Here is a 15,500-nt window from a genome sequence, read left to right as displayed (position 1 = left end):
GTAATTATATGTAAGTTTCTACATGTTTCGTATATAAGGAGCAGTTTGCATATGCAGCTAAATTATTATTTGAGCGCAAGTCTGTCCTTTTGTTTTGTATTTATATAAGTTTATGCAAGTTTGGGAATGTAACTGTATGTGTAAACGAGAATGTGACACATATATTTTGTGTTATGGGTATTTATGCATGTATGTATATGTTTGAGAATGTGATATTTAAGTTCAGGTTTGTAAGTATAAGTGTAAAAGAGCGTTGTCTGGGTGAATATGTAAATGAAGAGTTTATGTTTCAGAGAGAATAAGATGATGCTGTAATAAAATATTTGAAGTAAGTTAGGTTTGGTAACACACAGAAATCACAATAGCGTGATGCATCAAATGAACAAATCCACAAGGGCCGTGACGAGGGTTCGAACCTACGTCCGAGAGGATCCCAGACGCTGCCTTATTCGACTGAGCTACGACATGGTTAAAAGAATTGCAACCGGGAAATCATCCTGACCTACCACGGGTCCTGCAGTCTCTCCGAGACACAAACCAGGGTTTTACACAATTCCACCATGCACCTGAGCTATGTCAATAGGCTGTTTCCGAAGGGCGAAGAGGTAGAAGAGCGTTTCAAGACAATCGACTTGAGAATGGTCCAGGACGGACCGAAACGTCGTCGTCCCTTCAATTTCTAGTGTGTGGTCTGGTCAACATACTTCAGCCACGTTATTGTGACTCATCGCCTGCAGGTAGAACAGCCTATTGACCAACCCGTTCTCTTAAAAATAACGTCACTTTTCGCTCGTATGCGCGCTATGGCCAAATTTGGACGTAATTTGAAATGAAATCGACTCACAAAAGTGACGTACTGTCCCGTTTTATATTTGAGTCGTCCGGCTTACTCGGTAAGGTTAGGAGAGGAAACTTTTCATTAACGTTTTTCATACCGTTTTGAAACTTTATGAGAATTTCCTGCCCACCTAACCTATCAGAGGACCCTTAACTTACTGTTGTTGACAAAAAAAATCCCAAATTTATTTAAATTTTTTGTTCATTTTCAAATTACGTCCATATTCGACCATACGGGCAAACGGCCAAAAGCGACGTTCTTTTTAAGAGGATAGGTTGATCGTCTCGGGTGCACGGGGAAATTGTGTAAAACCCTGGTTTGTGTCTCGGAGAGACTGCAGGACCCGTGGGAGGTCAGGATGATTTCCCGGTTGCAATTCTTTTAACTATGTCGTAGCTCAGTCGAATAAGGCAGCGTCTGAGATCCTCTCGGACGTAGGTTCGAACCCTCGTCACGAACCCTTGTGGATTTGTTCATTAGGTTTGGTAAGTTATATAAGTTACATCTAGAGAGGTAAGTTACATCAAGTAGGCTAAGATATGTAAGTTACAACAGGTAGAGGGGGGGGGGAGATAAGTTACCTCAGGTAAGGGAAGTTATTAAGTAATGTAAGTCAGGTAATTTGGCAAATTGTGTAAGTTATGCAATGTCAGGATAGGTTAGGTTAGGACAGGTTAAATAAGTTATGTAAGTTAGGTCAGGTCAGGTTGGGCAAGTTTCCTCAGGTAAGTTATGTAAGGAAAGTTATATTGTGAAAGTTATGATATATGTTATGTTCAATCAGGTAGTGAGGATAGATAAGTTGTGTTAGGTAGGTTACATTAGGATAGGTTAGTCCAGGTAAATCAAGGGTTAGGTATGGTAATTCATTGTTGTTCAGAGAACAGTTTTAAGATAATGTGGTTAAGAAAATATATTTTTAACAGAATAACTCATAAACTGAAATGCAAGTTTGGACTAAATGTCCTAGTGAAACTGCTACTACTACATAAAAGTTAGTTATTTTACTCATTTATACACGACGCATAAGTTTATTAGTACATAAAGTTACACATGTTTAGTTTGATATAATACTTAAAGTTGTTTGCGACTACATAATGCCGGATCTTAGTAAGTTTAACGTAAACTTAAATTACATATTTCTTGAAAACAATGCTATCTTGGTTATCTTGCGATAATTTCGGGGCTTAGCGTCCCCGCGGCCCGGTCCTCCATCAGGCCTCCTTTTTGTTACCCCCCCCCCCCTCAAGAAGCAGCCCGTAGCAGCTATCTAACTCCCAGGTATCTATTTACTGCTAGGTAATAGGGACATCAGGGTGAAAGAAACATTTTGCCCATTTGTCTCAGCCTCCACCGGGGATCGAACCCGGAACCTCAGGACTACGAATCGGAAGCGCTGTCCACACAGCTGTTAGGCGCCCATAGTTGCTAGTGACAACTTATTGAATGAAGAACAATGTTATAGAGCAGGCGAGGAGTCACAATAACGGGGCTGAAGTATGTTGACCAGACCACACACTAGAAGTTGAAGGGACGACGACGTTTCGGTCCGTCCTGGACCATTCTCAAGTCGATCAAAAATCAGTAAAAAAAAGAATATCTTAGTAAAATTATCGACTTGAGAATGGTCCAGGACGGACCGAAACGTCGTCGTCCCTTCAACTTCTAGTGTGTGGTCTGGTCAACAATGTTATAGAGTATTATTTGATGAACGAAGAAGTTCTAAAGAGTAATTATTTTAATATAAATTCGCATTAAAGAGTGCAAATGATAATTAAATTATATCGGAACATATTATTGTTGTCTTAGAGAGATTCTTTAAATGCACGAAGATGTTTAGATAGTATCCTTCTTAAGTAAATACAACACAGAGAGTCTTTTAATGCTTGAAGAGTATGATTAATGTTTCCGAGATTATCTGTGATGACTCTCAGAATAACTTTTTATGTCTTGAATAGTATTTTGATGTCATTGAGCATATTATTGGAGAATAAAGATGACATGAGAGTATCATTTGATGTGCAAAGATGTTTCTGAGAGTAACTTTAGTTTAGAAAATGTTATGAAAAAATTACTCTTGACTATTTTTTTCTGACTCAACGACGCATAATGGTAGTTAAGAAATTGTTGAAAGAAATTACACTTGATTATTTTTCGTTGAGAGAAGGGTTATTTTAATTAAGAAATTATTAAAAGATGTTAACTTAAACTAATTTGAGTGTATCCTTAGTTAATATAAGATAAAAAAAAGAATATCTTAGTAAAATTAATACTGTATAAAGGGTATTACTAGTTATGAAATTATGTAAAGATGACGAACGTGACTATTTTCAGTTGATTGACGAATGATTTTAATTAAGAAATGAGAAAAAAAAGAATGTCTTAGTAAATTCGTTACTAAATAAAGGCAGATTTGTTTAAGAACCGTATTAGTAAGAAATAATAGTTTGATAAAGAAATACATTGACATAGTTGTTTGAAAAAAAACATTGGTGTATGACTAAATAAATTTGTAAATAACTAAACGAATTGTAACTAAATTTGTTAGGGGCCAATAATTCGGTTGATAATACATAACTGTGAACTATTTACTGAACCTCAAGATGGCAGAAACAATTGTACATTTGATTTTAAAGAAACAAAGAGCATGTAAGAGAATGCGGAGATCACGGAGAAATGGGGGAAAAAATATGAATTGAACTTGCAGAGAATATGAAAGAAAATTTGAAGAACCGGAGAAACAAGCGAAAAAATATGATTTGAACTCTCAGAGAACATGAACAATGTATAACAAGTTGTACAGAGAATATGCCGTGAACCTTGGAGAGAACACACAAATACAGTAAGAATATTTGTAATAGCTACATTTCAAATTCTTGCGGGGCAGAGTTGAGAATGGATCTGGGGGGGGGGGGGGGGGTGAGGTTTGGGTGGAGTTGTGGAAGGGGGTAAGATGCTGGGGGAGTTGGGGGGAGGTGGGAGTGGGAGCTGGGGGGTAAGTGGAAGATTGGTGAGCGGACGAGCACGGGGGGGGGGGCATGGAGAGAGGGACGAGGAGAGATAAGATGTGTATGACCGTGTGATAATTACCTGGTGAGTGATTATTTACAGTGCTTGAAGAAGCTGCTATGACTTTCGTTTACTTACTCTGATAAAGGCGACAGGCAGGGCCGGTCTGGTGTCCTGACATACTGTGTTTGGTAAATATTGAACTAAGGCGGAAGAGAAGTTGGAGATTAGCAATTGCTTTGATCTATTTTACTAAGTAAGAAATGCAGCGGTTTTAACATTCAGGGAAATTGGACTGATAGAATCGTATCTACGGGTGTCAACTGAGGCGAGGACGGGAGCTTAAACTCGGTAACTCCGTTGATCTTATTTACTACGTCGGATATACAACGGTTTTAAATTTTATTGGATTTAGACTGATAGTAGCAAAGTTGTGCCAATGAACTGAAGTTCATTCGCACGTCCTAGTCCTATCTTGAGATGAGATGAGGTTATCTTGAGATGATTTCGGGGCTTTAGTGTCCCCGCGGCCCGGTCCTCGACCAGGCCTCCACCCCCAGGAAGCAGCCCGTGACAGCTGACTAACACCCAGGTACCTATTTTACTGCTAGGTAACAGCGGCATAGGGTGAAAGAAACTCTGCCCATCGTTTCTCGCCGGCGCCCGGGATTGAACCCGGGACCACAGGATCACAAGTCCAGTGTGCTGTCCGCTCGGCCGACCGGCTCCTTGTGGATGCTGCGTCCTTGTCATTGTGGATGCTGCGTCCTTGTCCTTGTGGATGCTGCGTCCTTGTCCTTGTGGATGCTGCGTCCTTGTCCTTGTGGATGCTGCGTCCTTGTCCTTGTGGATGCTGCGTCCTTGTCCTTGTGGATGCTGCGTCCTTGTGGATGCTGCGTCTTTGTGGATGCTGCGTCCTTGTCCTTGTGGATGCTGCGTCCTTGTCCTTGTGGATGCTGCGTCTTTGTGGATGCTGCGTCCTTGTGGATGCTGCGTCCTTGTCCTTGTGGATGCTGCGTCCTTGTCCTTGTGGATGCTGCGTCCTTGTCATTGTGGATGCTGCGTCCTTGTCCTTGTGGATGCTGCGTCCTTGTGGATGCTGCGTCTTTGTGGATGCTGCGTCCTTGTCCTTGTGGATGCTGCGTCCTTGTCCTTGTGGATGCTGCGTCTTTGTGGATGCTGCGTCTTTGTGGATGCTGCGTCTTTGTGGATGCTGCGTCCTTGTGGATGCTGCGTTCTTGTGGATGCTGCGTCCTTGTCACTGTGGATGCTGCGTCCTTGTGGATGCTGCGTCCTTGTGGATGCTGCGTCCTTGTGGATGCTGCGTCCTTGTGGATGCTGCGTCCTTGTGGATGCTGCGTCCTTGTGGATGCTGCGTCCTTGTGGATGCTGCGTCCTTGTCACTGTGGATGCTGCGTCCTTGTCCTTGTGGATGCTGCGTCCTTGTGGATGCTGCGTCTTTGTGGATGCTGCGTCCTTGTCCTTGTGGATGCTGCGTCCTTGTCCTTGTGGATGCTGCGTCCTTGTCCTTGTGGATGCTGCGTCTTTGTGGATGCTGCGTCCTTGTGGATGCTGCGTCCTTGTCCTTGTGGATGCTGCGTCCTTGTCCTTGTGGATGCTGCGTCCTTGTCATTGTGGATGCTGCGTCCTTGTCCTTGTGGATGCTGCGTCCTTGTGGATGCTGCGTCTTTGTGGATGCTGCGTCCTTGTCCTTGTGGATGCTGCGTCCTTGTCCTTGTGGATGCTGCGTCTTTGTGGATGCTGCGTCTTTGTGGATGCTGCGTCTTTGTGGATGCTGCGTCCTTGTGGATGCTGCGTTCTTGTGGATGCTGCGTCCTTGTCACTGTGGATGCTGCGTCCTTGTGGATGCTGCGTCCTTGTGGATGCTGCGTCCTTGTGGATGCTGCGTCCTTGTGGATGCTGCGTCCTTGTGGATGCTGCGTCCTTGTGGATGCTGCGTCCTTGTCACTGTGGATGCTGCGTCCTTGTCCTTGTGGATGCTGCGTCCTTGTCCTTGTGGATGCTGCGTCCTTGTCATTGTGGATGGTGCGTCCTTGTCCTTGTGGATGCTGCGTCCTTGTCCTTGTGGATGCTGCGTACTTGTGGATGCTGCGTCCTTGTCCTTATGGATGCTGCTTCCTTGTGGATGCTGCGTCCTTGTGGATGCTGCGTCCTTGTCCTTGTAGATGCTGCGTCCTTGTGGATGCTGCGTCCTGGTCCTTGTGGATGAGCCGGAGTTCGGTAACTCAATTTTCTTTTCTTACTACGTCTGAAATATGACTGATTTAAATTGAGCGAAATTTGGGCTATTAGTAGCCAAGCTACACGTATAAACGTATTGAAACGGATCCAAGAACTAACTTCTGATTAACTTTTTAAAAATATCTGCTTAAGTCCGTAGAGTTTATTTGTATATGTAAGAACTCTTTTTAAGTCCGCAGGTGTAACTTTTGCCTAGAATTTTCCCCATAAGAATTCCTTAAGTCCACAGCTGAAACTGGGAATTCCATAACAAACTCCTAATAAAACTATTCTCTGAAAAGTACTCTGAAATATTTTCCTAAAACTGGACTGTCAAAATTTACGCGAAAACAGGTGGCAATTAATATAGTGGGGACTAAGACTTGACAAAAAAAAATCTGTCTTAATACGGATGGCGGCTTAGCGGTAAGTGAAACTGAAAAAATTCAGTCTTGAAACGGATACCGCACAGCTCAGACTGGGACCAAAAATTCTCTGTTTAACCTAACCTAACCTAACCTAACCTAACCTAACCTATCCTAACCTAACCTATTTCCCTGGAGGCGACACTGTCGGTTTCAGCTTAGCGGTATATCACACTACTAACAACGTCCTCACGTCACAACAACGCCCCCCCCCCATCTCTCCCCCACAACGCCCCCCGTCTCTCCAACACAACGCCCCCCCCTCTCCCCCACAAAGCCCCCAACTCACCACAACAAAGGCCCTCATACCACAATAACAACGCCCCAACACCCCTCACAATAACGCCTTCACACACCCACGACAACAACGCCCCCACACCCCCACACCACAACAACGCCCCCACATCACAACAACGCCCCCACACCACAACAACGCCCCCACACCACAACAACGCCCCCACACCACAACAACGCCCCCACATCACAACAACGCCCCCACACCACAACAACGCCCCCACACCACAACAACGCCCCCACACCACAACAACGCCCCCACACCACAACAACGCCCCCACACCACAACAACGCCCCCACACCACCACAACGCCCCCACACCACCACAACGCCCCCACACCACCACAACGCCCCCACACCACAACAACGCCCCCACACCACCACAACGCCCCCACACCACAACAACACCCCCACACCACAACAACGCTCCCACACCACAACAACGCCCCCACACCACCACAACGCCCCCACACCACAACAACACCCCCACACCACAACAACGCCCCCACACCACAACAACGCCCCCACACCACAACAACACCCCCACACCACAACAACGCCCCCACACCACAACAACACCCCCACACCACAACAACGCTCCCACACCACAACAACGCCCCCACACCACAACAACGCCCCCACATCACAACAACGCCCCCACACCACAACAACGCCCCCACACCACAACAACGCCCCCACATCACAACAACGCCCCCACATCACAACAACGCTCCCACACCACAACAACGCCCCCACATCACAACAACGCCCCCACATCACAACAACGCCCCCACACCACAACAACGCCCCCACATCACCACAACGCTCCCACACCTCAACAACGCCCCCACACCACCACAACGCCCCCACATCACAACAACGCCCCCACACCACCACAACGCCCCCACATCACAACAACGCTCCCACACCACAACAACGCCCCCACACCACAACAACGCCCCCACATCACAACAACGCCCCCACACCACCACAACGCCCCCACATCACAACAACGCTCCCACACCACCACAACGCTCCCACACCACCACAACGCCCCCACACCACAACAACGCCCCCACACCACCACAACGCTCCCACACCTCAACAACGCCCCCACACCACCACAACGCCCCCACATCACAACAACGCCCCCACACCACCACAACGCCCCCACATCACAACAACGCTCCCACACCACAACAACGCTCCCACACCACAACAACGCCCCCACATCACAACAACGCCCCCACATCACAACAACGCCCCCACATCACAACAACGCCCCCACACCACCACAACGCCCCCACACCACCACAACGCCCCCACATCACAACAACGCTCCCACACCACAACAACGCCCCCACATCACAACAACGCCCCCACACCACCACAACGCTCCCACACCTCAACAACGCCCCCACACCACCACAACGCCCCCACATCACAACAACGCCCCCACACCACCACAACGCCCCCACACCACCACCACATCACCCCCACACCACCACATCACCCCCACACCACAACAACGCCCCCACACCACCACCACATCACCCCCACACCACCACATCACCCCCACACCACAACAACGCCCCCACACCACCACAACAACGCCCCCACACCACCACCACATCACCCCCACACCACCACATCACCCCCACACCAACCAGCCAACAAGACAGGTGTCATGAGACAGCCAGGCAGCGGATCGCGCTCCTCTTTTGTTCCCACCAGATGTAATTACCTGCGTCTGATTGGTCATTACTCAGCTCCATTGATTTTCATTGGACGGTATTAACGACCAGTCATCGCCTTGTCTTACTTCGTTAAACCCAGGGTTAATGTATTGACAGGTTAGGGTTAGACGAGCTAATGGTGTGGGAGAGATAGTGGGCTCCCCGTCTCTCTCTGTCCCTTCCTCTATAACTTGCACTCTTTCTCTGACTCGATAAATTAAAAAAAATATATTTAGGGTCAGTGGTTCGAGGCATCTATATATATATATATATATATATATATATATATATATATATATATATATATATATATATATATATATATATATATATATATATATATATATATATATATATATATATATATGCATATATTGGTAGCAGTCTTTCTTGTAAACATATGTGGTTGAATATGACCGAAAGGGTAATATTAATAATTCTAACACATATCTTTTCAATATTTCTTACGGTTTTCTTCACTGTCGAGGGTAATTGAAAAAAAAAATCTTCAAAATTCATTTTTTAATTTTGGTCTGACGCTTGAACGCGTTTCGTAATGCTTATTACATTTTCACAGACTTAGTTTACACATAAAAATTCATCACACTTATACTCCTTTTGGGTGAGGTGATATGGCACAAAAGTTTTTTGTGAGGTGATAAACAGAAGACAGAACACGAAACAATGGGTATGAAAACATAAGAATGGAAGTAACTGCAGAAGGCCTATTGGCCCATACCTCCTCTTGCTGCTTCTATGTTGGTTCGGGGTCTTGAAGTGGGTAGAATATATTTGTGCATTAATTGGCTGTTGGTTGTTGGTGTTGACTTTATGATGTGTAGTGCCTCGCTGATGTCGAGTCTCCTGCTATCGCTGTATTTATCGATGATTTCTGTGCTGCTTGTTAAAATTTCTCTGGTGATGGTCTGGTTGTGAGAAGAGATTATATGTTCGTTGCTGGAGCCCTGTTGTTTGTGCATTGTTAATCGCCTGGAAAGAGACGTTGTTGTCTTGCCTATATACTAAGTTCTTCGAGGCTGACAGTCCCCAAGCGGGCATGTGAAGGCATAGACAACGTTGGTTTCCTTCAGGGCGTTCTGTTTGGTGTCTGGGGAGTTTTTCATGAGTAGATTGGCCGGTTTTTTGTTTTTCTAGTAAATTGTCAATTGTATTTTCTGATTTTAGTCTGTAGGGATAACGTTCCTATCAATAATATCTTTCAGGAACCTTTCCTCCGTTTTATGAGTTGTCGAAAAGAGGTTCCTGTAAAATAGTCTAATAGGGAGTACAAGTGTTGTGTTAGTTGACTCTTCAGAGGTTGCATGGCGTTTCACCTTCCTTTTTATGATGTCTTCAACAAACCGTTAGAGAAACCATTGTTGACTAGGACCTGCCTTACCCTACAGAGTTCTTCATCGCCTTGCTTCAATCCTGAGCTGTAAACGTATGTTGTTGAATATGACCGAAAGGGTAAGATTAATTATTCTAATACGAATCTTCTAAATATTTCTTATGTTTTTCTTCACTGTCGAGGGAAGTTGAAAAATTAACTCTCCACAGTTCATTTTCACAATTATGGTCTGACGCCTAGGGATGCGTGCCACAAGGAACTCCTTACATTTTCAAAGACAAATTTACAATGAATTAGCAAGAGCTTATATTTTCTTGGGGTGAAGTGGTACAGGACATGATTGAGATACTCAAGTAGACGAATGGATCTTAATAGGCTAATATATGCATGAACATAAGCAGCTGATGTTCTTGCTTCTACTGTCTTTGTGATGGTTCAGGGTCTTGAAGTGGGCAGAATGTTGGTGTTAACTGGTTGTTGATTGATGGTCTTGACTTTTTGATGTGTGGGGCCTCGTTGATGTCCAGTCTTTTGTTATCGTTATTCCTGCGTCCTTGTCCTTGTGGATGCTGCGTCCTTGTCCTTGTGGATGCTGCGTCCTTGTCTTTGTGGATGCTGCGTCCTTGTCCTTGTGGATGCTGCGTCCTTGTCCTTGTGGATGCTGCGTCCTTGTCTTTGTGGATGCTGCGTCCTTGTCCTTGAGGATGCTGCGTCCTTGTCCTTGTGGATGCTGCGTCCTTGTCCTTGTGGATGCTGCGTCCTTGTCTTTGTGGATGCTGCGTCCTTGTCCTTTTGGATGCTGCGTCCTTGTCCTTGTGGATGCTGCGTCCTTGTCCTTGTGGATGCTGCGTCCTTGTCCTTGTGGATGCTGCGTCCTTGTCCTTGTGGATGCTGCGTCCTTGTCCTTGTGGATGCTGCGTCCATGTCCTTGTGGATGGTGCGTCCTTGTGGATGCTGCGTCCTTGTCCTTGTGGATGCTGCGTCCTTGTCCTTGTGGATGCTGCGTCCTTTTCCTTGTGGATGGTGCTTTGTCCTTGTGGATGTTGCGTCCTTGTCCTTGTGGATGGTGCGTCCTTGACCTTGTGGATGCTGCGTCCTTGACCTTGTGGATGCGTTGTCCTTGTCTTTGTGGATGCTGCGTCCTTGTCCTTGTGGATCTTGTGGATAGTGCGTCCTTGTCCTTGTGGATGCTGCGTCCTTGTCCTTGTGGATCTTGTAGATGTTGCGTCCTTGTCCTTGTGGATGCTGCGTCCTTGACCTTGTGGATGCTGCGTCCTTGTCTTGTGGATGCTGCGTCCTTGTCCTTGTGGATGGTGCCTCCTTGTCCTTGTGGATGCTGCGTCCTTGTCCTTGTGGATGGTGCCTCCTTGTCCTTGTGGATGCTGCGTCCTTGTCCTTGTGGATGCTGCGTCCTTATCCTTGTGGATCTTTTGGATAGTGCGTCCTTGTCCTTGTGGATGCTGCGTCCTTGACCTTGTGGATGCTGCGTCCTTGTCCTTGTGGATGTTGCGTCCTTGTCCTTGTGGATGCTGCGTCCTTGTCCTTGTGGATGCTGCGTCCTTGTCCTTGTGGATGCTGCGTCCTTGACCTTGTGGATGCTGCGTCCTTGTCTTGTGGATGCTGCGTCCTTGTCCTTGTGGATGGTGCGTCCTTGTCCTTGTGGATGCTGCGTCCTTGTCCTTGTGGATGGTGCCTCCTTGTCCTTGTGGATGCTGCGTCCTTGTCCTTGTGGATGTTGCGTCCTTATCCTTGTGGATCTTTTGGATAGTGCGTCCTTGTCCTTGTGGATGCTGCGTCCTTGACCTTGTGGATGCTGCGTCCTTGTCCTTGTGGATGTTGCGTCCTTGTCCTTGTGGATGCTGCGTCCTTGTCCTTGTGGATCTTGTAGATGTTGCGTCCTTGTCCTTGTGGATGCTGCGTCCTTGACCTTGTGGATGCTGCGTCCTTGTCTTGTGGATGCTGCGTCCTTGTCCTTGTGGATGGTGCGTCCTTGTCCTTGTGGATGGTGCCTCCTTGTCCTTGTGGATGCTGCGTCCTTGTCCTTGTGGATGCTGCGTCCTTGTCCTTGTGGATCTTGTGGATAGTGCGTCCTTGTCCTTGTGGATGCTGCGTCCTTGACCTTGTGGATGCTGCGTCCTTGACCTTGTGGATGCTGCGTCCTTGACCTTGTGGATGCTGCGTCCTTGACCTTGTGGATGCTGCGTCCTTGTCTTGTGGATGCTGCGTCCTTGACCTTGTGGATGCTGCGTCCTTGACCTTGTGGATGCTGCGTCCTTGTGCGTGTGGATGCTGCGTCTTTCGGAATATCATTAATCCAGCCCATTCTCCTGTTTTGGTTGTACTTATACTAACGACGAGGACCATAGTATATATACCGATGTGCAACGAAATTAGAAAGTAGAAATCTGGACTATTGAGTTGGACAAACGGGAAACTATTTTTTACTTGTGTTGCTCTGACAGACTAACCTAACCTTCGTAGGCCTAATACACGATATCTGAGGCCTAATATTCCTGAGGCCTAGGAATATTTAAGTTTCTTTTTTAGCTTCATTAATTTTAATAAAATCCCAACTAGTCTGTAATCTACTATCTAAAATCTAAGTACGTACGAATTCGTGACTGTTGACGATCGTCACATTAGGTACTCTCTAAACAGACGTGTGGCTCTCATTATTGATACTAATGCATATTTATTATGTTTAATTCCTGTTTTGGTTGGTTAAAATCGAGTACGTGGCTTTTCTTTTACCACTTCTGTAACAAATATTTTGCAGCTTTTAAGACTTTCTTTATCCATTCCGTAAATGTGTTTGGCAATATTTTCCAAACTATCAGAAACGTTATATTTTTTCTTTTTATACAAAATTTGATCTTCCTAATGGCACATAAGAAGGTTGGCCAGGTGAGAAGTGTTGCTCTGCTCCAGGGTTGAGCCCTTCTGACAGATATATGATATAGCCATGTTTTGTGACATAACTTCCAGGTGACAATGAGGCGGGACCAAAGAGCCAGAGCTCAACCCCCGCAAGCACAACTAGGTGAGTACAATTCTTCGTTTGATGTGTTTGAAATTTGAGACAGTCGCTTTGACCCATGACAGTGGTCTATATTGGCTACGGGATGATGTGTTACCTCTCTCCTGGATGTCCTTCGGCACCAAGCTGGCAGAGGACTGTTGTTCCAACTGTTTTATTCCATCTTGTCCCCAGTGACTGGTAACCCAGTTTGTTGTGAGGGTGAGTATTCTTACTCACTTTTCAAGGGAACACATTCTTGCTGCTGGCCGCACTCTTAGCGTCACCCTCTAGGCAACCCGGCACGAGTGATCAACCCTCTGGCCTCCCTGTCCATCAAACACTGAGTTGCATATGCATTATTATAAGTTGGTGTCAAGGCTATGAAGGATGAATAAGAAACAAGTGATAATTTTGGACTTATAATTTCTACAGGTGCTCACACACTTACGTCTACTAAGGCACGTGCTCTGGCTAGATGGTATGTGTGAGACGTGTGGCGCCCGGCCCCGGCACCTCACCTCACACCAAGCCCAGTGTATGTACAGTGCTCTGGCTAGATGGTATGTGTGAGACGTGTGGCGCCCGGCCCCGGCACCTCACCTCACACCAAGCCCAGTGTATGTACAGTGCTCTGGCTAGATGGTGTGTGTGAGACGTGTGGCGCCCGGCCCCGGCACCTCACCTCACACCAAGCCCAGTGTATGTACAGTGCTCTGGCTAGATGGTGTGTGTGAGACGTGTGGCGCCCGGCCCCGGCACCTCACCTCACACCAAGCCCAGTGTATGTACAGTGCTCTGGCTAGATGGTATGTGTGAGACGTGTGGCGCCCGGCCCCGGCACCTCACCTCACACCAAGCCCAGTGTATGTACAGTGCTCTGGCTAGATGGTGTGTGTGAGACGTGTGGCGCCCGGCCCCGGCACCTCACCTCACACCAAGCCCAGTGTATGTACAGTGCTCTGGCTCTTGCCTGGCTCATTGTTGCTTTATCTAAACTCATGCTCACCCATCTGGGTAAATGTTACTTTCTTCACACAGTAGAATTAGCACACACACACACACACACACACACACACACACACACGTACTATCTCATTATGTAACTCATTTGCTACTGCGTTCTAAAAAAAAAAATGGGGGGGAAAAGTGAAAGGTATTACATTTTTTGTGACCACAAAATTTGTATAGTTACGTGCACTGAACGTAAAATTCCCCTAAAGTGATTATTTAAAGCCTATTTAAAACCTGAAACTCAATACATTTAGCAAAGTTTTGTTGAATTGATCCATTGTTATATTTACAGTGATTTTGTCATACCGAGTCACTGTATGATTTCACAAAAATGTACAACTGAAATGTTGTTATTCACTTATTCACTTTTAGTTTGGACTCATACATAATAGTACACCTGGAGTAATATATTCATATAGAATTATACACTAGTTGAGGGGCAACAATATCGTATGTCACCTCTAGTGGAAAATTTATACTTATTCAGAAAATCATAGAGAAATACACATGAGTATTGGGAATAAACCAAACAAAAATCGTCGAGTGACAGGATGAGGAAGCCTCCAGGGCAACACAGTGGCCATGGGAGGGGGGAAAGGGACGTGGACCTGCCACAGCAGTCGGTGACGCTGATGCTTATCTCAGCAGAGGAACGACACAGCACCAGCAGCAGCAGCAGCATCCGCCTGATGAGGTCCCATGGCGATAATAATTACGCCTCACATTCGCGGTAATAGTGAATTATGGCTCGCTGGAGCTGGAGACGCGGGTTCGCAACCTGTAGTGATAATGTTGGAGGGAAAGAAGGAGGAGAAAAACGAAGAGTAGGTACATGAATGGTGGAGACATGTTTACACTGGCCACTTTGATCGGTATGCATTAATACTCTAGCTACGGGGATACACCTGTACATTTCTTAAGTGTAAAATCCAGGAAACTTAAAAATGTGTATATGCACAAGACGGGCTCAAACACGCGCACGCGCGCACACATACACGCACACACATACACACACACACACACACACACACACACACACACACATATGTTTTAAATAAATAATAACACTGAGATTGTAACAATGTTGGGTGGAGATCTTTGGCAGGATCTAAACTAGACTAATTATCATAACATTCAGATAAAAGCACCCGCATTAAAACACACACACACACACACACACACACACACACACACACACACACACACACACACACACACACACACACACACACACACACGCACACACACGCACACACACACACACACACACACACACACACACACACACACACACACACACACACACATACGCACACACACACACACACACACACACACACACACACACACACACACACACACACACACACACACACACACACACACACGCACACACACGCACACACACACACACACACACACACACACACACACACACACACACACACACACACACACACACACACACACACGCACACACACACACACACACACACACACACACACACACACACACACACACACACACACACACACACACACACACACACACACATACACAAACATATATCCACGC

At 46.2% G+C, this 15,500-nt stretch overlaps 2 protein-coding genes and 1 long non-coding RNA gene across 3 annotated transcripts; all 3 read right to left on the bottom strand.

Moving 5' to 3' along the window:
* Positions 1–4,596: 4,596 nt before the first annotated feature.
* LOC138351349 (serine/arginine repetitive matrix protein 5-like) lies at positions 4,597–9,959 on the bottom strand. The gene is made up of 3 exons (XM_069303119.1): positions 9,943–9,959; positions 5,252–5,929; positions 4,597–5,209 (listed from the first exon to the last, which is right to left on the bottom strand). Exons 1-3 carry the CDS (start codon positions 9,957–9,959, stop codon positions 4,597–4,599), a joined length of 1,308 nt encoding a protein of 435 aa, XP_069159220.1.
* A 401-nt stretch (positions 9,960–10,360) lies between these two features.
* On the bottom strand, positions 10,361–12,217 carry LOC123765946 (filaggrin-2-like). The gene has a single exon (XM_069303112.1). It carries the CDS (start codon positions 12,215–12,217, stop codon positions 10,361–10,363), a length of 1,857 nt encoding a protein of 618 aa, XP_069159213.1.
* Positions 12,218–13,318: 1,101 nt separating this feature from the next.
* LOC138352381 (uncharacterized) lies at positions 13,319–15,221 on the bottom strand. The gene is made up of 2 exons (XR_011222790.1): positions 13,842–15,221; positions 13,319–13,431 (listed from the first exon to the last, which is right to left on the bottom strand). It is a non-coding gene; the product is annotated as an uncharacterized lncRNA (long non-coding RNA).
* Between the last annotated feature and the right edge of the window lie 279 nt (positions 15,222–15,500).

The sequence above is a fragment of the Procambarus clarkii genome, chromosome 5 (assembly GCF_040958095.1).
Source record: "Procambarus clarkii isolate CNS0578487 chromosome 5, FALCON_Pclarkii_2.0, whole genome shotgun sequence".
NCBI classification, from domain to species: domain Eukaryota; kingdom Metazoa; phylum Arthropoda; class Malacostraca; order Decapoda; family Cambaridae; genus Procambarus; species Procambarus clarkii.
The sequence above is the reverse complement of the archived record's forward strand: the minus strand, read 5'-3'. Positions and strand labels throughout refer to the sequence as shown.